General features: G+C 39.0%; 1 protein-coding gene across 1 annotated transcript; it reads left to right on the top strand.

Moving 5' to 3' along the window:
* Positions 1–79: 79 nt before the first annotated feature.
* Positions 80–22,935, top strand: LOC119918591 (CAP-Gly domain-containing linker protein 1-like; the record flags this gene model as incomplete). Its single annotated transcript, XM_038739365.1, has 14 exons — positions 80–173; positions 312–414; positions 976–1,173; positions 2,008–2,111; positions 2,250–2,310; positions 3,283–3,387; positions 5,997–6,158; positions 6,437–6,532; positions 8,593–8,650; positions 8,762–8,847; positions 11,199–11,273; positions 18,138–18,244; positions 22,645–22,690; positions 22,888–22,935. Coding segments are annotated over 14 exons (1,343 nt in total), but the record flags the coding sequence as incomplete, so codon positions are not given.
* Positions 22,936–23,127: the final 192 nt, after the last annotated feature.

Here is a 23,127-nt window from a genome sequence, read left to right on the forward strand (position 1 = left end):
TCGCCGCTAGTCGAGGTTATCAGAATATTGATTTGTTTTTCACTGCGTGACAACATTGATGTGTGGCGCTTAACGCTAGCCTACACAGCGCACTTGAGAGGTCAACAGCCGTTTGTGACTGAGAGGACAGATGGACCTGTACCGCGGGAACAGGTGAGCAGCCAGCCTCCTGGGTGAGTCTGGCCTGACTGTAGTGTGAGAACAGTGTGAGAAGACAGCCTCCGTTGTAGTCAGTGCTCGGTCGGTTCAGTTGGTCATTTGCTAAGCGTAATAAATAAACACATAGGTCTACACAATCCCTTTCGTCCTAGAGGCGTCCTACAGAATATTTCTCTTTGTCCCAAACACATTTCCTATCGTGCCCAGGACGACGGGACGCCGTTAGTCTCGAGCCCTGTCCAGCGCCATGATCAGGTCAAAATTTTAAGTTGTTCAGTACTTTGGTTTATGACCGAATATCTGCAAACAATGACTCCCATCCGCCAGCTGAAACCACACGTGGGACTGAGGAACCCCTGTCTGTGGTCTAAGAATCATTCACCCGCCATCCACCCAACCTCCCACCTACAACAAAACATAAAAGTATTACCACTGAACTTAATACAGGTAGCAATTGTGTTGCAAATGTTTCCCTGGAAATGTATTAGGCAAAACCAATTAGTCTTATATATGCAATTCCTAAGAGACGGCGTTGTACACTGGGGCCTCATTGTGTTTGTGGTTGTGCATCAGTGTATGGAAGGAAATGTACTTGTTTTGAATGAAATTATTCTGGTTAGTAAATTCTCTGCAGTGTGACTGATATGGAGAGTTACTCATGTTAAATCAGATTTTGTTGTCTTTCTGGCACCTTACCCTCTTTTAGACCTTAGTGACCTCTGACAGAGTTTAAACACTGGTTCTTATTTGATCCTCAAAACAGGATCAGATAACATACAAAATGTTAAATGTGTATCTGCCGCCGTATCTTTCCAGCTGACGGAGACATCTGCTCGGTACGCTCGTAAGATTTCTGGCACCACAGCGCTGCAGGAGGCTCTGAAGGAGAAGCAGCAGCACATCGAGCAGCTACTAGCAGAGCGAGACCTGGAGAGATGTGAGGTCGCAAAGGCAACCAGCCACGCAGGAGAGGTGCAGCAGGAGCTGACTCTGCTGAGGAAAGGGAGGGATCAGGTCAGATTCATGCACACGTGGATGTTATCTGCAGACAAGAACATGGGAAAGCTCTTATGAAGACTGTAATTCCATATTTTCATCCGTGTTTGTTCAACACAACTCAAACAGGAGAACTGCTTAAATCTGAATACTGACTTAAATTTGTAAATAGGCTCCAAACTGAAGGTCATGTTGCTGTGTGTCTGCAGAAATTAGAATGATTCAGCTGTTTACTGCAACTTTTGAAGACCATAATATGTCAGGGCTTGTGTTTTTGTGAGTTTGCTTTGGGGGTTTTCCTTCTCACTGGTGGTCAATATTTACTTAATGCACCTTTTGAAGAAATACTTTTTTTTTTATCTAGTCTCGGACTGCACAAATATATCTATGACTAACAAACACATTTTAGGCTTAAATCTTACTTCAGTCAATAATAGCTACTAACACCCATGGTGCGTGACAAAAACAGAGGGCTGTTACCTGAGAGATCGACTTGTAACCAATCAGCTCCGTTGGCGGGACAGTGAGCAAGACTCCAGAGTGGTGATTAACAGAGAGAGGTTACATAATGCATTAAAGTCTTTCACAAAAATTATTGAACAAATAATTATTGAACAAATCGCAAAATCATGTACACTGTAAAATGAGAACTATACACCTCTATGTCCCAAATAAATATGGAGTCTTAAACAACATTTTAAAGAAAATATCATCAATGCGGGGGAAAAGTGTGACCTAAACGCCGGGGATTAGAGCTTAGTGTTGCCGTGACCAACATCTAGTTTTTGGTATGCATTAATCAAGTCGTCTCTTGTTATATGTTGTTAGTGTTATTCATTCTGTGTGTTATAGTATGCAGTGGAGATGGAAGCAAAGTTGGATCAGCTACGTTCGCTGGTGGAGGCAGCAGATCGAGACAAGGTGGAGCTGCTCAACCAGCTGGAGGAGGAGAAGAGGTGGGTGGTCTGACTTCACCTGCAGCCCGCACACAATACTGTTTATGGAAAGTCATAAATGTGTTTCATTTATCACTGTCTAATATGTACAGCAGAGGTACTCTTAGAAGAAATGTTATTATCGTCCCTGTTTGACAGAAAAGTGGAAGATCTGCAGTTTCGTGTGGAAGAGGCATGCATCACCAAAGGAGACCTGGAGGTATCTTGTGGTTATATAATCTGGTTCTCAATTAAACATATTCTCTCACTCACTCAAGCTATAAAATTCCCACTTGTCAGGCTGATGCTTTCTTTAACAATTTACGTGTGAATTATTGACAAACTTGTTTGATAGTTGATTAACATACTTTTCATTACCACCCCCACGTTGTTCTTATTAAAAGCAGTCAAAATAATGTCAACCTCAAGCCCTCCTGTGTACCAGTTTGTAATGAACACCTGAGTTTGATCTCTTTTGTTTTTTAATGCTCTGTTTATATTTTGTGAAGTACCACATTAAGTAACTTAAAGTTGCAAAATAATTGGCCGTGAACTTGTATTAGTGCTTCACATTTTCCTCTAAAAATATATGAGCTGATGATTTAACCAATCGTTCTTACCCTGCACTCTTTGAATCATTCATTTGCTGCCTCCTTCAGACAAGTCTTTCTCCCTGCTCATTTTATTTATTCGTTCATGCTTAATTCACGTACGCTTCCTCTTTATCCACCCATCTGCAGCACTTACATTAACATCCTCTCGTCATCCTTTCACCCACATGTCTGTTCCTGAATGCTGTTTTTGTCCTGATTTGCCTTCAGTCTTTTTATATGCTTCCATCTTTCACCGTTGTCTGCATCTTCTTCACTGTTCAGATGAATTAGTGCCTAGTCGCCTTCAAGTACTGGAATACAAGCAAACAAGTGCAAATAGAAGTATCTGAGAGTCAGAATGAGATGATTGAAATAATCAACTCCTGATATTCCTCAGAGCAGAATGAGCAAATAACAATCTTTCCCTTTGTTCATATCCATCTGATGTAATTGAAATACTGGAAACCATCAGTGCTTCTGTACTTACTGGCCTTCTCTTTAAAGTCTTGTCTTGTCTTCCTGTTTGTGGCACAAAGCTGACAAGTTAGTGTTGCATTGGTGTTTGTTCTCCTTCTTTTCCTGCTCTCTCTTACTAACAGACGCAGACCAGACTGGAGCATGCCCACATAAAGGAGCTTGAGCAGAGTCTGCTCTTTGAAAAGACCAAAGCTGAAAAACTCCAGAGGGATTTAGAGGACACTAGGGTAATGCTCGCAGTCCTAGTCCCACAGCAGGACTAAGTGATGTGCTTTTCCCTTACTAGGTTTAATAATGATGCACAGAATATATTGATGGAACCACAGCGTGCAAACATTATGCAAATTATCAGAATTATCAAAAGTTGCTTCCCTCCTCCTGGCCTAGTCCACAATCAGCCCCGGAATAGAGACTAACATCTCATCAGCCTTGAGCTTTTCTAGTAACCCGGGTCTGTCATACTGAAAGTTATGCATGTGTGCATGAAATTCTTTTTCTAAGATAGTTTGGAAATGCCTGAGCTTTTGAGAATGCTGGCCTTCATTTTTCTAATTCAGCAAATCCCATGAAAAGACCAAAACCAACAGCATGTTAGTCTGGCTTTTAATACTTTCCAACTTCTCTATCCTGTCTGTTTTCTTACTGAAGATGTAAAACTTTAACAGCTGGCAACTTTATTATTTTAAAGTCCCAGTTATTTCCTAAAACAGCTGTAGTTTTTAGCAAATGTTACTTAGTTGGGAGGAAATAGAGCATTTGATGGGACTTTTTTTAGGAGTGGATGAATCCACATGTGGTGCTCTAGTGACTGTTTGGTGCAGCAGGACAGTGTATGTAGGACTGAGTCAGAATAAACTACAGTGTGGTGTGTTCATGGTGATGAAAGAACAGTGAGCCAGTGCAGCAACAATGGCAATATCTATGGCTCAGAGTGAGAAGATATATCAGGCTTTGATGTACACACAATACCTGTTAAGAGCATACATTCTGTTAAGGCAGGAGAAACCACTGGGGCAAGGACTCAAAGGTACAACCTCGATTCAGAAACACTTTGGTACACATGTAGGTAGTCAGTAGAAGATGACAAATAATCCAACAGGGATAAGGCTAAAGCTGGTCATATCAAAAAACTAGGAAGAGTACACATAGAGAAAACGCTGGAACGCTAGACAACAAAGGTTACTAAGACGAAGGGGAACAGATAGACTAAATACACTAGATGGTGAGGATAACAAGGGACAGGTGGATGTAATTATGGTGGGGCAGGTAATCTCACAGGTAGGAATCACACAAGGACAGGAAGTGAAGTGGTCTGAAACAAGAGGAAAGGTAAGTAACAAAATAAAACAGGAAAGAAAATGGAATGGAAGAAGTCTAAGAAGCATGACGTGGCGTCTCACATTCACTGTTGGTTTTTGTCTTTTCATGGGATGTATTGACAATAAGAAAAATGTGGAACACTGCCATCCTTTATCTTTTAACCAAAAGGTCTAAACTTTGACTTGTCTTTAAGTCAAAGGTCAAAGTCTCCTACAGAAAACAGTGAATCCTTAATTGCACCAGATTCTCTGTTGGTGGTTCAAACAGCGCTCTGGTACTCATTCAAAATAAGTGTGGTTTGTTTTAGCCTGGATGACATCAGGGTTTACAGGTCAAAGATCTTGCATCCTGCCCCATGTGTCAATGGAACGTGAATAATGGAAAGACAGATACCTATTTTTTGACATATCAGCGGATATTCTTTTCCCCCCCTCCTTTTCAGAAACACATAAAATAAACAGAGATCATTCCTAACATTTGTTATGTGTAGTTATGAGACCTTACCAAGATAACAAGACATAATGCAGTTTAAAATTAAACTTTTTTTATTGTTATAAATAGTACACTGAACAAAAGTACAACTGATTATGTCATAGCTGTGTGTTGCCATCAGGGGACTTGCAGAGCTCTCTCCTACAGACGAACTGCAGCAACAACTCATACCATGATTGACGGATCTGTCTCTCCGTTTCTTTTTTAATTGTCATTTACCGGCTGTTATAAACACTGTTAATATCGGCACACTGATGTATTGGTCGGGCTCTTATAGGAAGCAGGAAAACCTATTCTTTTTTGGGGGGGTTTACTTAAATATCCAGTCTTTGACTTCCAGCTATTTGACAAGTAAAAACTTAAATTATTTGTTATGTTGAAGGGTTAATTATGTGCATTTTATTTTGGAATATATAATTTATTTTGGAATATATCTATCTATCAATGTAGATAATTAAATTAGTAGAGTTTTAGACCTTAAACAATAAGCCTATTCATTGATTTTTGATAATGGATTACTGGTTTAAGTAGTTTATTAAGCTAAAATGCCAAAAATTGGCTGGTACCATCTTTATTAATTTCAGAGACTTTACTTTTCTTTTTGTTATATTTAGTTTTTGTTGGTTGGATAAAACAAGCAAAATGAAGATGTCAACTTGGGCTCTGGGAAATTACGTTTCAATCATTTTTCACAATTTTCTTATGTTTTATAGAGAAATCAATTACTCTAAAAATAATCAGTCTCTAGTTGAAGCCCTACAATATTGACATATTGCATTTTTGCATTAATCTGTGCTTTAATCACTTTAAGTTACAGTAAATCAAAATACATCACTGTGGCTGAAAACGTTGCCATGTCATTTTGATACAGATGAATCCCAGATCAGGTGAAAGCTTCTGCACATACTGTATTTGGTTCACTGTATACAACCCAGACACACTGTTTTTACATTACTACTCTCCTCTGTCAACTCTCCTGTCTCCTCTTGGCCTTCACGCCTCCTTTCTACATCTTCTGCTGCAGGTGGCCACGGTGTCTGAGCGCTCCAGGATTATGGAGCTGGAGAGGGAGGTGGCAGACCTCCAGCTCAGGCTCCGGGCATCCCAGCAGAAGGAGGATGCTGCGTCTCTGTCCCAGCAACAGATCAGCAGCCTCAAAGCCCAGGCACAGTCTCAGGAGAAAAAGGTTTGTGGAAAGCATCAGAGAAGTCCCAGCGTTGGTGTTTTTGTTCAGCTAGGTCTGGGCAGCAGCTACATGATACCCTCTGCTTATTATCATATAATTTATGGCATGATGTAAAACTGAAAGAATTGGTGTAATTTCTATTTACCATCCTTTTAGCCCCTAATGTAAATAGACATTTGACCTTTTTATGTGGGGTTTGTTAAAGCTACTGTGATGATGCATAATTTATGGCTCTACTATGTATATATTGTATGTTCTATACTGTGTGTCCCCATCAGATCAGTGAGCTGAGTGTCGACGTGGAAAGCAAACAGAAAGAGCTTCAGTCTCTGCAGCAAGATAAGAGCTCTCTGGAGCTGCAGCTAACCAGCCTGGTAAGAAAGGAAGAAATTCACTACTTACTTAATGGATGTTTGGGCTTTTAAACATACATCTCTGGTACGCAAACCCCCATTAAGCAATGCATGTTATTAAGAAAATGTGATGTCACTTTTATAACTCGGTCTCATGCATGAATAACCATCTGAGTCACTTTCATGCAAAAGTCTGTGTTGAACATGTAACAATGGCTGCCAAGCCCCTCCCCCCTGCAGTTACTGTTGTTACTCCTGTCGTTAAGCGTTTTTTTTTTTTGTCACTATTAATTGGCAAAAGTTTTGCAACATTAAACAATGACCCCAACAAAAAAAGGACAGATTTCCATCGTACATACAGTCCTGTTTACTGGTTTGTTTGCAGCTCTGCTCCGATGCCACTGTTTTGAGTTTTGTATAAAATGATTTTTCTTGCTTCTTGTAGTCTCAACATACATTAATATGCTTTCTGCAATGGTTTTTAAACACTGGTCCTTTGTTGGTGGCACTGCTTTTACCCCAGTTCTCTGTAATTGTTTGGGTTTGTGGCTGAGAGGATTTAGATGCAGACACAGAGGCAGTTGTAAAAGAAGAAATCACAGAGGAATTATTGAGATACATATAATGAATGTGCAAAGTGTTCCTCAAGGCGGTGAGGGTTAGGTTTACAGGGTCTCTGTGAAAAGGAAGGTGGAGTTGGGGCTAAAACCAAACAAAACCAAAACTAGGACCAAAAACCTGGGGCACAAGAAAGACAGGGTGTCACAAACTTAGCTCTTTCTAAAAAGACGTAGCAAGTGTAACACTGGAAGTGAACAGATGATCTGGCAAAGACTGAAGGGAAAAGCCAGGGTTTGTAACCACTGGGGGTTTATTGTGGGATGAGTCTCAGGTGAGTCGAAAAGCCACAGGTGGTTTGATGATTGGCACAGACAAGGGGAGTGCAGCACCATGCCCAGACACACACAAACAAACAGAAGACAGACAGAAATGCTGGGAGTGGAAAAACATAGGAAACACTAGGAACTGGATTGGTGGCACAACCAGTAACGGCCTTTTTACTCGCTACTAACTGAATTTTAATAAAATATCACTCACTTCCCCATCACATTTTCTTCAGAGAAATTACGGAGATAAAGTACCAAACAACTCTTAGAGACCATTTATCCTAGATTTTTTTTCTGGTGTTTCCAAACGACATGTTTGGAAAGTTATCTACATAATAATGAGAAGACGATTTATCATTGAAATTCCTTGATTCTTTAATCAATAGTTTTTGGATTTCACACAGAAGTAATCAGCTTCTCAGTTCAAGCTGGTGACCAAGCATACAGTATTTTACTAAAGAGCTGTTGCTAGCTATCTAATGAAGCTAGCATTAGCTCTACGAGTTTGTTATAGACAAACTATAGTGTTTAAAAGTGAAAACAACCTAATGTTTCACTCTAGTGTGTCTTCATCAGAAAAAAAAGACTGCATGTCTCAGGAAAAAAGTCATCATCCTCATCAGTTGATGATTAATTTAGAAGACATGGACTTATGTTATATAATAAAGGTTCTTGTATTGAAGTGTAGAGCTGATTATTAGTTTCATTGAGAAGCTGGAACCAGTGGGTTATTTAATTTTATTCAAAAATGACTTAATTATTAATGTTAATGTTTATAGCTTTTCTGTTGATCAATTAATCCCCTAACTGTTTCAGCTCTAGTACTGTCCCAGAAATGTTGTTAGTTTCTGACTTAGTATTACTGCCATCATGACCTTTACAGTTTGTGACTCTGGGGGCTGACATGTAAAATTGCCAGCAGATTTCTTTAATGAGGTGCATGTCTGAATGGGCCCCAGATCCATTGCTTTACCAGATAATTGAAGCCAGCTAAGAAGTGCATCTCTGTGAGGGTCTAATCTGATGCGTTTTGCTTGCGGGCATCGTGAAAGTGGCCACATTAAGAGAGGCATTTTATCCTCAAACCTCGCATAGTTTCTGGGCCCAGTCATTATTCTCTAGTTAGCTCAAAGTATAAGAATGTTACTATGTAAGTGATTAGCTCGTAGTCAAGCTGATGTTTCTCCATTTCAGAGAAAAACGCTTGAGATAGCTGAGGAGGAGAACAGGAGTGCAGCAAAGAACATGCAAGGTAAACATTTCAGATGTACCGCAACTGCTTTGATGCTCATTAGAAAGTATGTTTATTATGTTTTTCCTGTGTCAAGATGATTGTGATAGTTGATGTTGTGTTTTCTGCCAGAATTGGAGCAGAGTGTGGAGCAGGCAAAGAAAGACTACCAAACCTTGAAAGAGGAGAGTCAATGCAAAGAGAAAGAGCTGACACAGGTAGGTTTGCACACAAGTCAGTGGTTGAAAACAATTGAGTAATTTTATTTTGTGTGTGTGTCTTAGACGTTACTGTGTGGTGATAAATAGGGCAACTATTGTTTTCATTAATCGACTAATCGTTGAGTCTATAAAATGTTGGAAAATTGTGGGAAAAATGCTCATCACAATTTTCCAGAGCCTAAAGTGACATCTTCAAATTGCTTCTTTTATTCAAACAGTCCAAAATCCATTTACTATAACTGACAAAGAATAGCAGCATTGTTTTTACATTGAAGAGGATTAAACCAGCAATGTTTCACATTTTTGCTTAATAAAATGACTGAAAGGATTAATCGATTATCAAAATAATCAATAGTCAATTAATTTTCTTTAATTAATGGACTAATCGTAAAACTAGCTGGCTGTATATAACGTAGTTCAAACTAGTTAATTATATAAAGTAGTTCAGTTTAAATTTCTAAAGATGGCTATGGCCTAACTTTAGACTATTTACCTTACTTTAAGGTTTATCAAAGTCTATCAGCTGTAGCTCAATTCGTAAGGATTAGGCTGGGAACCGGTGGGTCGTGGTTCGAATCCAGCTCGGACCAGAGTTGCGGAGCGTGGACTGGTAGCTGGAGAGGTGCCAGTTCACCTCCTGGGCACTGAGTGGCAGGCCCCTCACTCTCTGTGTGTTGCTATGGGTTCTGTTTGTGCATGTGCATGTGTGTAAAAATACTAATATAGTAAATATCATCTTCTTCTTCTTCTGTCAAGAGTAACATAGCTAGCTAGCCAGCTAGCTGGCAGTATCAAAGTAAACAAGGGTCCTAGAAATGCAAATCCGGTCGTAGGATTGTGGTCCTGAAACTGGAGCCTCCAGCTACATACTACTCTTTCGCTTGGGTATTCAGTCGAGTGCAGTGTGCAGTCTCACCACTAGATGTCACTAAAGTTCTCACACTGGTCAATGTAAACAATGCAGCTTTTAAAGCATTTTAATAAAATGTTTTGCAAATGTTTGATGGCCTGCTTTCAATGTATTTGTGAGACCTTAAAATTACATACAATAGGTTTTGGTCAGAAATTAAAACTGATTGTGTTTACAGGGGAACATTCTGTAGGGTACTTTTAAGTACTGTTGTCAAATATTCCCTCCAGAAATAGCGTTACTATACCTCGTATACTTATTCTTGTGTGCCACCCCTGTGTACCTGTAGACAAACTCAATGGCATGTTTCAAGCTACAGGAACATTCTCCTCATCTAGTATTTATGCTCTTATATTTCCAGTAGTCAGTGTTTTGCAGACGTCTTAGCAGGAGGTGCATAAATGGGGTGATAACAGAAAGAGTGGAGCATAAAAGCTCGGCTGTTGTATTGCAGCAGCAGTGAATGCAGGGTGTCCACTCTTTTTACTGTTGTAATATTTCTGAAAATACCTCAGTACAAATTACAGTTTGCAGTTATAAGGGAGTATTTTGTTTTCTTTCCCTGAAGTCAGAGCTTTCATACTTGTGCTCTCGCTTCACGGAGCTCGTTACAAATGGATGTAAAAGTGAAACAGCTGAACAAGCTCGAGGCAGACCCAGTAAAGACCTGTCTTTCCTTTTTTAGCCAAGATGTTTAATGACCTCTGGTAATGGAATGCTGTTTTTTACGCGACGATGTCTATTTTGACTTAAATCTTAAGTTTAGAGTGATCTTGATGTTTTGTGCCTCTGTACAAAACAAGAAAAAAGAAAACCTATATAAGATTAAATGATGCGAAGGGGGTCGCATGTAGTGACAGACCCGCAGAGAATTACCACCTGCTTCTGCAGCTATAATTGTTTAGATTTTACGCCCCGCACCTTTACTGTTTTTTATTACAGTACTTTCACAGCTGTCATCAGCGCTGTTTCCTGTAGCCACCAAATGTTTACAGCGGGAAGCTCTAAAATACCACTGTACACTAACTGCTCAGCAGCAAACTGCAGACAGACACAGTTTCACTTCCTGTCAGAACAAACAGGAAAAGATGGAGTCCACAACACACTCAATTAATCCCTAAAAATAGATAAATTATAACATAAAAAGCCAGATAACACACAAGATTAGCGAGGACATACAAGAATAATTTCTCATGCACTGTTTTTAATTTAATTTTAGCATAACATGTTCAGTTTAACACGTTCATAACAAAAAAATGATTGAATGAGTTGAAAATGCCTTTTGTATGTCAACAAGAAAACTGTTTCTATTGATCACAGAACAATTAAGTTGTGTTCTCAGGAAATCAAACTTGTGGATTGTAATGTACTAAATCATCTTTGTGCACTGGATATTACCAAACCACGTGGAGCTAAATTTTGTCAATATGTTTTCCAGGCTATTGAAAAGTCAGAGATGACGAAGCTGTCGCTTGAACAGCTGACCAATGAGAAGAAGACACTTGAGACACAGGTGAGCAGAAGGTCCTGATAGAAAATATGTATGTTAATCTTCAGCTACAGCAAAATACTGAAAGTTCCCACTGCCACTGAAGTACCCAGGGTGTCATTTTATTCCTTCGCTTCTCTTTCATTCAACAAATGATTATTTGCTAAGCCCTCCTGTCAGTCTTTCCACTCCTGTATATATGCTGTTTACAATGATGCTGGCAGATTTAAACACAACAAAAGCAAAAAACAACAAAAGCCAGGTAGGATGTCAACTGTTGCTGGCAGATTTTCCTCACCAGTGTAGAAAACATGGAAATAAAGACACATCATTGCTCTTGTATGTCAATGTGTAAATCTAGTGTTATAACATCAAACTCTTATTCCATTTTAACAGGACCCTGTTTGGTTACTTAGCTTACAACCATGGACAAGCAAGACAGTTGTTAGATTTATCTTTTAGTGTTCATATTTTCAAATGTGTGTGTTTCACAAAACTCTTTTAGGATTATTAATATCCTCTTTACGCTGGGATTGCTGGGTTGTAAACTTCGCCAAATCCAGTAAAGAGCAGGACTGAGTCGCAAAACGTCACCCTAAACTCTGACATAGTATATCGGCAACACTGTGGATGTAATGTGTCCCCAAAATAGGTGGTTTGCTCATGAAATCTCCTTGGGCTTGAAAGTAACTAGTTTTGATGTATGAAAGCGTTTCCTTACACGTTTTGCTTTTGTATTTTTGGTTCTGGAAAGGTAAAAGGAAACCCTCCAAATTTGTTAAATATCACTCTGCTTCAGCATGTGGAGAAATCCAGTGCTTCACAAACACATGCACGTGTGTTACTGTGTGTGTCCACAGAAAAGATTCACACACATGCACATACATGATTTTACCATTTTTAGCTTGCAGGGTTTTAATTACGTATTCACATCAGGATTCCCACGCTTACCGCATGTGACTGTGCAGGCCCCAGTCATCGCATTTAATCAGCCAAGCATAAAATACCGTTAGCCGTATCTCTCTTTCTCTTTTCTCTCCCTGTCTCTTCCCTCTCAGCCTCCACATCTCACCGCCATCTGTAACTTGATATTTTTATCATTTCATACTCAATCCGTAACTGGGGTCCACCTGCAGCTGTTCATTCAGTCTGCGGCTCTCTGGTGCCCTCTTGCTCGTCTACATTCATCTCCGCCCTGTAAGATCAGTCTGACTCCAGCTGCCTGCAGTCTCCAGATGGTCGGTCTCATGACAGCCAGAGAAATGGAAAGGAGATTAGAGCGGGAGATAGAGACCGAACATAAACATGCTTTCTGTTTGGAAGTATTTATATTCGTCATCCCAGCAGATAAACCATTTTCATGCACCATATTTCAGCGCTGCAACATAACTCACAGTACTCTAACTGCTATTCTTGGTGACTTAAGGTGGACTAAGATAAGTTAACATAAGATAAGCCTTTATTGATCCCCAGAAGAGATTTTCTGGCGTTGCAGCAGCACAAAGACATAAACAAGAGATATAAACAGATACAAACAACTAAGCAAAACAATATTAGAAGCATATATAACAAGCCTAAGAATAGATTTTGAAACTCTTTGACACAGAATAGGCTAAATGTGTTAATTTTGTTTAAAATTTTGAGAGTGCTGGAGATGTTCTGACAGTATGGCATTTTGAAATAAAAAAAACAATTTAGCAATTATGGGTAGTAGTAACATATATAGTAATAACAAATGTTTATAACACATTGTAATGTGTCAACACAGTGTAACTTGTGAAATGTCATTAAGAGATCAATAAAGTCTTGTATTTATCTATGATATTATTATTAAATGTAATTGTTGATTATTATGAATGTAGTGGAGTAGATATTTAAAGTAGCAGTAAATGGAAATAGTAAAAAGTAAAAGTACCTCAAAAGTGTACTTAAGTGCAGTACTTGTACTTACACTTAATAGATAACAACATATAATAAACAACATATAGATATTTATTGTATTATTTATGTAATATAACTAGATTTAAATTATCATTTCAATATTTTTAAACCTGGGCCCTATTTTCACATATTTTGTTGTCTAAATGACCAGTAGGTACAAAAAGTTTTGGACTCTTCTCCCTCGTTTCCTCCAGTCAGTGTTGTGTACGTAGAGGAGCTGCTAGCAAGACTTTATTTCCTAACGTTACTCCAACACAACAAACTCCTCTCTCCAACTCTGACTCCCGTTCCACCGGGTTTCACCGGAGTCCTTCGTAGGGATCCTTTCTATGATGTTTTCAGTCACCTGGTCTAACAGTCTGAGCCTGTCGGTGTCAACAAGAAGCACATTTTGTGGACGTATTTTTGATGGGTGCAATTGCCACGAAGGAATACGTAGCAGCCACTGCAGCCAAAGCATCTACTGCACAGATTCAAAACGTTTTGTACCTACTAGTCATTTCAACATCAACATATTTGGAAAAAAAGCCAGATTTAAAATACCGAAATTATCTTTTAAGCTTCATATAAAATATGAAGACAAGTTTTATATGATTACAGCGTCATTCATTAATTGTTTACACACCAGTTACAGATGCTTCATACGAGGAGTTGTACAATAATAAACACCCCAAAATGTCCCCATGTCTGCTTACAACCACATTATAGTGTGTTTATAAATCATTTGTTATACCGTCTGTCAATGATAAATAAGAGTGGTTAAAATAGTGTTACCTCATAGGTTATATATTTATTTAATATTAGTTTTAACTTTGAGAGCTGTTATTGTACAAATATGCACCAAAAATAAATACCTCCTGTACAACTTCTGTTTTTGTACAGTACTAGTGTTGTTAGCATAAACAGAACTTAGACCCTTTCTCCTTGAAATTGTTATTTTCTGCTCTGCCAGTGAATTATTATAATATAAAAGTAGCGTTGTTATTATTATTAACTGAAAAGTTTAAGCTCACTTAATCTTGACAAACAAACAGGCAATGAAAAAGGCTGGAACAAACAGCAGACTGTTCAATATGCTTTAAATTGACACGCTTTAAGGAAACTGAAAGGATCGACCTAATGTGTCCGTCATTAAAAATGAAAAACGTTTTTGCAGCTACAACAGAGAGAGCAGGGATTTGGTCTCTGTGGAGGAAAACGCACGTTGTAGAGCGTTTATTTATTTATTATTTATTACATCTGCGTCTTCTCTCCGCTCAGCCATGTTACTGTAGGCTGTGATGTAATCCTGCACATGTCAGACACTGTGTGTGTGTGTGTGTGTGTGTGGTGATGATGATGACGATGATGACGATGCCTGGCTGGACAGAACATTGCTTTAATTAATGAACGGTTGACTTGAAATCAGCCTCTCTTTTTTTGTGCCGTCACACATCTGTTGTATCCAGAGCTGAAACGATTCGCTTAGTTGATTAGTCTAATTAATCAGCAACAACTTATTTAAATTTTTATTTTATTGTTTATTTGAGAAGGGATGTAAATGTACGACTTAACCACAGGCAGGTTTTCATCGGTAGTTATTTTGCCTGATGTTGTCTAAAATAATAAAACTACTACAATACAATAAAAAAATTGAAAAATCTGCTAAACAACATGAGCAGATTAAGACAATTAATTGTTAATTGTTTGTCTTTTTATAAGTGGTGGAAGTACTCAGATATTTTACCTAAGTAAAAGTAGCAATACCACAGTGTACAAATACTATTACAAAAAAGGCCACATATTGTATGATTAGATTATTATTCCCCATGCATTAATGTAAAAGCAGGATTTTACTGCTGTAATAGTTGAGCTGGAGCTTATTTTGAACTATTTTGTATCAGTTAATGATTATTTTCATTATGGAATAAATAGTAATTCTGAAAACACTGAGAAATGTCATCACAATTACCCAAAGCCCAAACTGAGTCAAAGTAAAATAATCAAAATAAAAGGTGCAAATCTTCACATCAAGTGTTTTTGTTTGAAAAATCACAAACATCATAAATGTTGCCAATTAATTTTCTGTTAATCGACTGATTGTTTCAGCTGTACTTGTATCAACTGTTGGATATTTTAATTTATAACAAAACATATTTTATAAACTCTTTGTTGTATGTTTTGTTTGTAAAAATCTTGATTTGTAAAGTAAAAAGTACAATATTTCCCTCTGAGTAGAAGTATAGAAGTAGCGGAGTAGAAGTATAAAGTGGCATGAAAAGAAAGACTCACGTAAAGTACAAGTACCTCAAACTTGTACATAAGTGCAGTATATTTACTTAGTTACATTTGTTTTGTAGTATTTATCTTCGTCATTCTACAAGCCTTTTTCGGTCGGCTTCTCATTTGTGGTTATTTGCTGGTGTTCTTGGTCTTTTCTGAATATTAATGGGTTTTGGAGTAATAAACCAAAAGAAGCTGTTTAAATACATCACATCTACGTAATCACCATTTTTCATCGTTTTCTAGACCAACTGATTAATCTGTTGATTCATCGATAAATCAGTGATGCCCCAGTTAGATCGTCTGTGCGCAGACGCAACAACACATCATAAGAGACGACAACGAGAATGGCTCGTTGTTTTTATCAGACCTTGTTATATTAAACAAAGGTGACTGGTGGCACCAGCTGACTGTTGTGTTTGCTGTGAGTCATGTTAAACACTGAATGAAAGGTGAATCTTTTAGAGGAGTGTGTGAACATATGGTGTCGGAGAGTGAGGAAACAAGATTGTGAGCAGCAGAAAGGCGGCGGAGGGGGGGGGGGGGGGGTATGTTGTGGGAGGAGCTTCATCTGTGCTTACATAATGGAAGCGCTCGGCTTCTTTAACCCAACTGTGACAGAGAGAGAGAGAGAGAGGCTGCTCAGGCGACACGCTCTCCATTTCCCTCTCGCAGCCGTGCACGGCGGGGGGTGAGAGCTGATGGTTTATTGATGCCCAGCTTGTGTTAGTCTGTGTGTGTTATGCTGTAGATAGAGGGTGAGTGCTTGTATACACACTGCTGTTGTTTAGCAGCTGAACGTGGGTTTAAATCTGGCAGCAGTGAGCCTGTAGGTATGGACATTGCTGCTCTGCATCAGGGTTACTCCACTAAAATCTACTCACCTCACTACCAGGTAGGATTGTTTTGTTTGTTTTTTTCAAACAAAATCAGTGCAGAATGCAAATAGGACATGTTAAAATCACTGTAGGCAGGAAAAGGTGGTGTTATTCATATCTCTAATTAGCTCTTTTAAATGATTGTGTTTCTCAGTATAAGATTTCACCGTGTAGCCTGCGCTTGTGACCCAGCGGACAATCTGTGCACGTTTTGCATGTTTGTGTATATTTATGTGTGCATGTGAGCGTGCTCTGTAGTACTACATCTCACTTCAGAGGTGTAAATAAACAAAGATGTGTTAATAAGTCTGAAACTCACGTGCAAACGGTGTCCAGAACAGTGTTGATGACACACTTGACTATGTGTTAACGTGCAAAAAGAAATATCCTGTAGACGACTGACAGTGTGAATCGTTACACATTACATTTTAAAAAATAAAATCTTATTCTGTCTGAAGTCAGTCGCAGCAAAGGCATTGATTTGAAAGTCATACTTGTTAATTAATTATCGACTGTTGCTATTTTAAAGCTGCTGGGATGACTGCACTGCACGTGTCTGAAAAGGCAGTTTGACCTGCCAGGAAGGATTTTTGATTTGTGTTTAGAAACCCAGATATCCGACTTGATTAAAGAAACAAAAATTTTTGCAAGAGATGAAGTTGGAGTAACTGACGTCTCCGGGACTTTTATTTTTAGTTTCACGTGGACTGAACTCGTTCTGCTGTCTGCTGACTCATTGTGAATATCAAGGCGTTGTGTATTTTAAGTATTAACTGCGGTTTCATTCTTAATGACCCAAATTTCTCTTGTCTGACTGCAGCTTGTCTTTGGACGTAAAAGCTTTTATATGAGAATATGGCAATATGACGTTGAGTATACTACAGAGTACAGCTGAAACGATTTGTCGATTAATTAGTAATAAGTGTTGACAGAATGAATCTGCAACTTTTTCAGATAGTTTTTGGGGGGAGAAGGTGGCATTTTAAAGCCTTTATTAAACATCAGATGTCGTTTTTTCCGGGGTGCCCCAATCAATTTTGAGAATTGGTTAAGAGTTCAAACATTTGCAGGTTCCAGCTTTTGTAATGTGTAGATGTCCTGTTGTTCTTTGTCTCATAGTTCATTTAATATCTTTGGGTTTTGGACTGCGTCACCTTGGACTCTGGGAAATGGTGATGGATTTTAACATACCGCCGCATTTTGAGGTTTTCTTCAGTATCAAAGTAATCCAGTAATAGTTGTCTGTGCATTCATGGGCACGTTACAAACAGAAAGTGCTAACAGCTAATTCTGCATACTTTTAATGGTGGCAATTTGCCAAAGTATGAACAAATATTGGCTAAACCCAGCGCTCAAATAAGAATAGCACTGAGTTGATAAATAAAGTAATACAGTAGAAGGACAACCAGTTCTTCCCGTGGGGAAGAAAACTCAGATATCCTCTTTAATATGCAGAGATGTAACTCTGGACAGGATTTAAATTATAGGAGAACCAGCCAGTTTGCTGAAAAACAGTCAGTTATGACTGCTGTAATTATTATTTCTGGGGCGAGGGTGAAACATTACCCTCATATACTCTCCAGACCAGATTAAAATCACTGACTAGCGCAGGTGATGTCAAAATCAACCCACCTCCCCTAGAAAAACAAATCCCGCCTGAATAGTCTTAAGTGCTAAAACAATTTGTTTTATATTATTTATATATATAATATTAAGAAGAGCAAAATAATGTATTCTGTAGTTCTAACTTGTTGTGTATATATTCTTTATGACCTCCTTCCTTTTCTGCACTTCTTCCCTTTTCCAGCTCGAGGCTTTGAAACAGCAGAACTCCAAATACCAAGAAGAGCTCAGCTTGACGAAGGAGCGGAGCAGCTCAGAAAACCAGCGCATCGGAGTTCTCTGCAAGGAAATGTGAGTACCGAGGATAACTAATGTGTTTTTTCCTGGTGTGTGTCTCCTCTAAAGGTGACCCCAGCCAGCCAGTTCATTAGACTGGCCGTGGTGAATTTATCCTGCGGGGTCTTTACTGATGATTAAAAATCCAGTCTGCATTTTCAAGCTCTTACTTCAGCACAAAGAAGGGACTATGCAAATGTGGCTCAATTTAATTGCATTTAGACAATAGAACCAAGTAGAAACTGTCCTCACTGGTCTCACACTGAAATGTGTTATTAAGTAGGCTCCATCTGTGACTCTCCAGAGAGATGTTTCCTCTTGTTAATATGCTGTAAATTGTTGTGTAAAGGGCATAATTAACCAGAGAGTGCCATTATGTGATTATGGATATGATGGTGGAGTGGATGCACAATACTGATAATTACAGTAAGTACACCCCCTTGGGTGTAATGGCTGAAAACGTTTGTTTAAAATGTTTTGTTCCGTAAAGGACCAAGTTTAATATCTTTAACTACAAATCATGTATGTTTTTGCTGAATTTTTAAAATTAGACTTTCAGATGTACTTTTACTTCTTTTCAGCCAGCTTTTGGTTTCCATTCATGTCTCTATAAATTAAGTGGATTCTTGAAAGCATTTACTCATGAAAAACGTTATTACGTTTATTTAATAATTACTCTGCGCCGTAAGTAATTGGATAAATTACTTGTTATGTTACTTTCAGTATTCAGCCCAATTCTGCCTTTACACGACTCCAAATCCTCCACACCCACACGTCACATCTCTTATTAAACACATGTAGAAATGTAAGCAGACATTTTGGTTTAAGTGGACAGCTTACGGTTAACAGGGATTTCCTTATATTCACCTCTGTGGGTGCACGCAGCAGTCGTCACGTACGTACATTAAAAATGAATGCATTATCGCTGTGCATTCACTCACAAGCATTTAGTTTGCTCTTGTTGATGAAATCACCAGAGTGGCAGTGTTGACGTTGTCAACAGTCTATTCTCATCTTAAAGTCTATATGCCGCCATGAAAACAGGTCATCAGCGTTCTCTGTGTGGTGGATTACACAACTCGAGTTTGCTAATATATTTTAAAGTGTAGAAATTAATGAAAACCAATGGATCCGTGTAGCAATTGAAAAATGTGTTCAGACTCGTAGAACACTGCCTCTTCTTTTGTAAAATGGTTCACTGTGATGTAAAGTACTTAAAACATTAAAACCCACTGGTGTGGTCCTTTAAGACCTCTGTGCCAAGATAAGGGTAAACATGATAAAGCAAGATATAATACCTACTGCGTTCATGGCTTCCACAGTGATGACAGCAACAAATTCATAAAAATTTTAATATTGACTGATCGCTCAGCTAAAACAGTTTTTTGAAGCAGGGTAAAAATACTCCATCTTTTTACTTTGCTGTGTTGTGGTGGATCTCCAGCCTGAGGTTGAGGTCTATTATAGACCGTGTGTGTGTGTGTGTGTGTGTGTGGAAGTATGTGGTGTGTTTTGAGTCTTTACATCATCCCTCCATGCCTCCCCTGATTCATCAGAGCCCCGAGCTGTGACGCCACGGCTCCAGATGGATCTAACTGGCTGAATTACAGTCATCAATATGTAGCATCCTGTAGGAGGAGCAGCAGATGGAGACGGAAACAAATATCCTCAGTCACAGTGAAACAAGTGCAGCGTCAACCCCTTTAAGGAGCAGAGATTTGTCTGCTTTTCTGTGTGTGCCTTGTTAAAAACTCAAACGTTGATGTCTTCCCTCCACCCTCATCCCGTCTTGTCCCCACAATGTGTTCCTCCATCCTTTCTGAGGCACGTCCTTCCTCAGTCTGCTGCTGTTATGTAATCGCTCAGTTTCTCCTCCTAGGACCGCCTGGCTCCAACATGGCCGCTGCTCACGCTATGACATCAGAGTGTGTGTGTGTGTCTTGTATTAAACTGTGTGCATTTGTGTGGAATCAATGTGGCCTTTGTGTTTGCTGAGAGAGCAGCTGTAGGCACCACAGCTCAGATGTGTGTTTGGTATTTTATATTATTTTGGGGTAGGTCAAACCGAGATTGGTTTCTCTGTTAAAACAGTTAATATCAAATATATTTATTTTCATCAATCATTTGTTGCAAGGATTTGGTCAAATGAGGAAATTAAGGGATCTTTTTTTACAAATCCATCCATTTGTTACAAATGTCAACCTCATGGTGGCGCTACAGGAAACACTCAGGAGATCAGCAGAGTCATTAGGTACGTTTGACTTCATGCGGCGCTTTGTAGCGCTGACTTAACGTGATGCATGCTGGATTTAACATAATGCACGCTAGTTAGAAATTTTCTCCGGCCGCACTAAGTTGAAACCACCTTTTTGCCTGATCTCACAGTACTTGTCTGTGCAAATGCTGCAAGATCAGTCATTGTTCTAAACTCGTGCACTCTACAGGAGGTAGAATGTGCCCGACTTGAGCCCCAGTGTTTTTATACCTCACCCCTGCATCATCAGTCATTGTCAGCGCACATTTGACTATCGAGTGAAAATCAGCGAAAGTCATCTCGAACCCACCTACTATTTGTCACAACCTGGCTCAAGGGCCATGAACAGTGAGAACAGTGAGGTATCACTCCCACAGAGTGGCCTCACTGGATCACACAGGGGCCGTCACATATGTTTCACCCCTCTTGGGACCATGAATGTCTGCACATCCAATAATTGTTATCTAACATAAAATGTCAAATGTGCATGATCTTTAGCTTGTGATGAATTTTGCCCCAAAGTGGCCAAAAGATTTCTGTATTTTTTTTGTGAAGACATTTTTTTTAAATTCAGTTTGGTGAAACATGGAGCATAAACCAACAGTAAAGGTATTAAAAAAGATATTGCTGATCTCTGGTCTCACCTAATTAAATATGGGTTAAATAAAATAAAACAACGACAGAGACGTGGATAGGTGGAGTCGGGCACAGCAGAGGCGTTTTATTTACAAAGTCCACGTAAGAAACTATATTTTTTTATTGTGCAGTTTCTCTTTAACTCAGCCTCCTCCTCACTGTTGTGTTTGAGTGTCGTGGGTGTTATAGCGGCATGGCCAATGTTATTATACAGCAGGCAGCTAAATATTTCACCCAGATGGTGCTCAGACCGAGCTATTAGTCACACGTAGCTTCAGAGTTCTTCCTTTGACACAAATCCTAAGAATGACCCACATGGCATACAGCAAGTCATTTTGGTTCCAGCATCCAAAAATATCCAGATTCATAAATTCCCAGACAGAGCTGCGTGTGCTGCCGTCTCTTGGTCTAAATTTGATTATATGCTGAGATTACAGTATCAGTTTTATAATATCTGGATGGCATTTTTCATTTGTGGATGCGTACTGTATCACTACTGTATCTTACCACTGCAGAGTGAATAAACCACTGTGGGTTTTACAGCTGTCAAATCCTTTAAGATGTTTAAAATAGGACGGTGTAGTAGTCTACATAAGCAGCAGACATAGACCAACAGATGGTTTCTGAATGATGAGAATTAGTATGTAGATTATATCAGTGTGTTCAATATAGCACATTTCCTGTCACAGTTAAATCATCTCAGAACATTTAGTATAGTCCACATTAATTTTGCTGCTTAAAAAAAATGCTAATAAAGAAGTAACCGGCTTAAATAAATCTTATATTTTGAACCAACTGGACCACCAATGGATCAGATTTGTAATGTGAAAGGGCTCGATGGTAGTGATGAACCCATATAAGAGAATCATAACCTGACTCTGCAGCTTCCTTCAGCTCTACAGAGCTCTTTAGTGTCTCTCAGCTCATTGTTTTTGGTTTTACGGCCCTCAGTTTAACTGCTTTGGTTCACTCTCACTGCTCAAGTCATTTCAAGCCACAGCAGGCAGCCATTTTCAGAATAAAAGCTGTAAAAACCCACTGTGCTCTACCTGCTCAGCAGCAACAGCAGACAGACACAGTTAGCTGGTGAACATAGTGGAGCATTTAGCAGCTGAAGAGACAGATAGTTTTCTCTTTTAAAAGACATAATATTGGTAGAAAGAAGTCTACGTTTCTGTTTGTAGAATCAATCAGACAATCAGCTAATATATTAATGGACTAATCGTTGCAGCTTTAAGTGAAACCATAAAAGGCTTTGGAACATTTTCTCTTTTCAGTCCTTCTCATTTCACTGATTTTCACCCTGCTATTGACATGATGAGATAAAGACATCATGCAGAATGTTTTTGGATGTACTGCAGTATGTTAGCAATGTTGTGTGCATGTTTAACAGATGTGAACACAGTAACATCTGGCAACACACCAGATTTAAGCACATAGTTGTGATGGTGCCACAGATACACAGAGACCTTCAGTTCAGCGCTCACAGTGTTTCACCTCCCCTCTTCTTTCTTCTCCCTCTCAGTGAGGAGCTGAAGCTGGCCTCCCAGAAGTCTCAGCATCTTGAGGAGGTGACTGACCTTTCCAAGTTTTGTTATATAAACGACTTCCCATCCTGTTGTAGATCAGGGTTTGTTAAGTCAGAACGGTGATTTGATTAATAGGTTTTGGCGTAGCGAGGATTTACCTCCTGCTGTGACGGAACTCTAAAGCTCAGACGGGTTTAGCTTCTATAAATACCTCTATATTTGTGTGTGTTTCCTCCCAGCACAATGAAGACCGTAACAGTCAACAGCCAGACATGAAGACCAGGTAAGAAACTATTTTATGTATATATCTTTATATCATGCCATGCTCTGACTTGTACACACCTGATGCATCCAGTAATGCACTAGTATGCGAATGAATGTCACTAGTTGTTGATTCAGTTGATAAAACTTCTGTGCTTTTACTTAAGAAATTGAGTTTTTTATCTACTTCAGTATCTGATTACTTCTTCACCAGTGTC

Source organism: Micropterus salmoides, unplaced genomic scaffold (assembly GCF_014851395.1).
Source record: "Micropterus salmoides isolate LMB-PRFRI ecotype aquatic unplaced genomic scaffold, ASM1485139v1 Ms_hic_scaffold_2301, whole genome shotgun sequence".
Taxonomy (NCBI): Eukaryota; Metazoa; Chordata; class Actinopteri; order Centrarchiformes; family Centrarchidae; genus Micropterus; species Micropterus salmoides.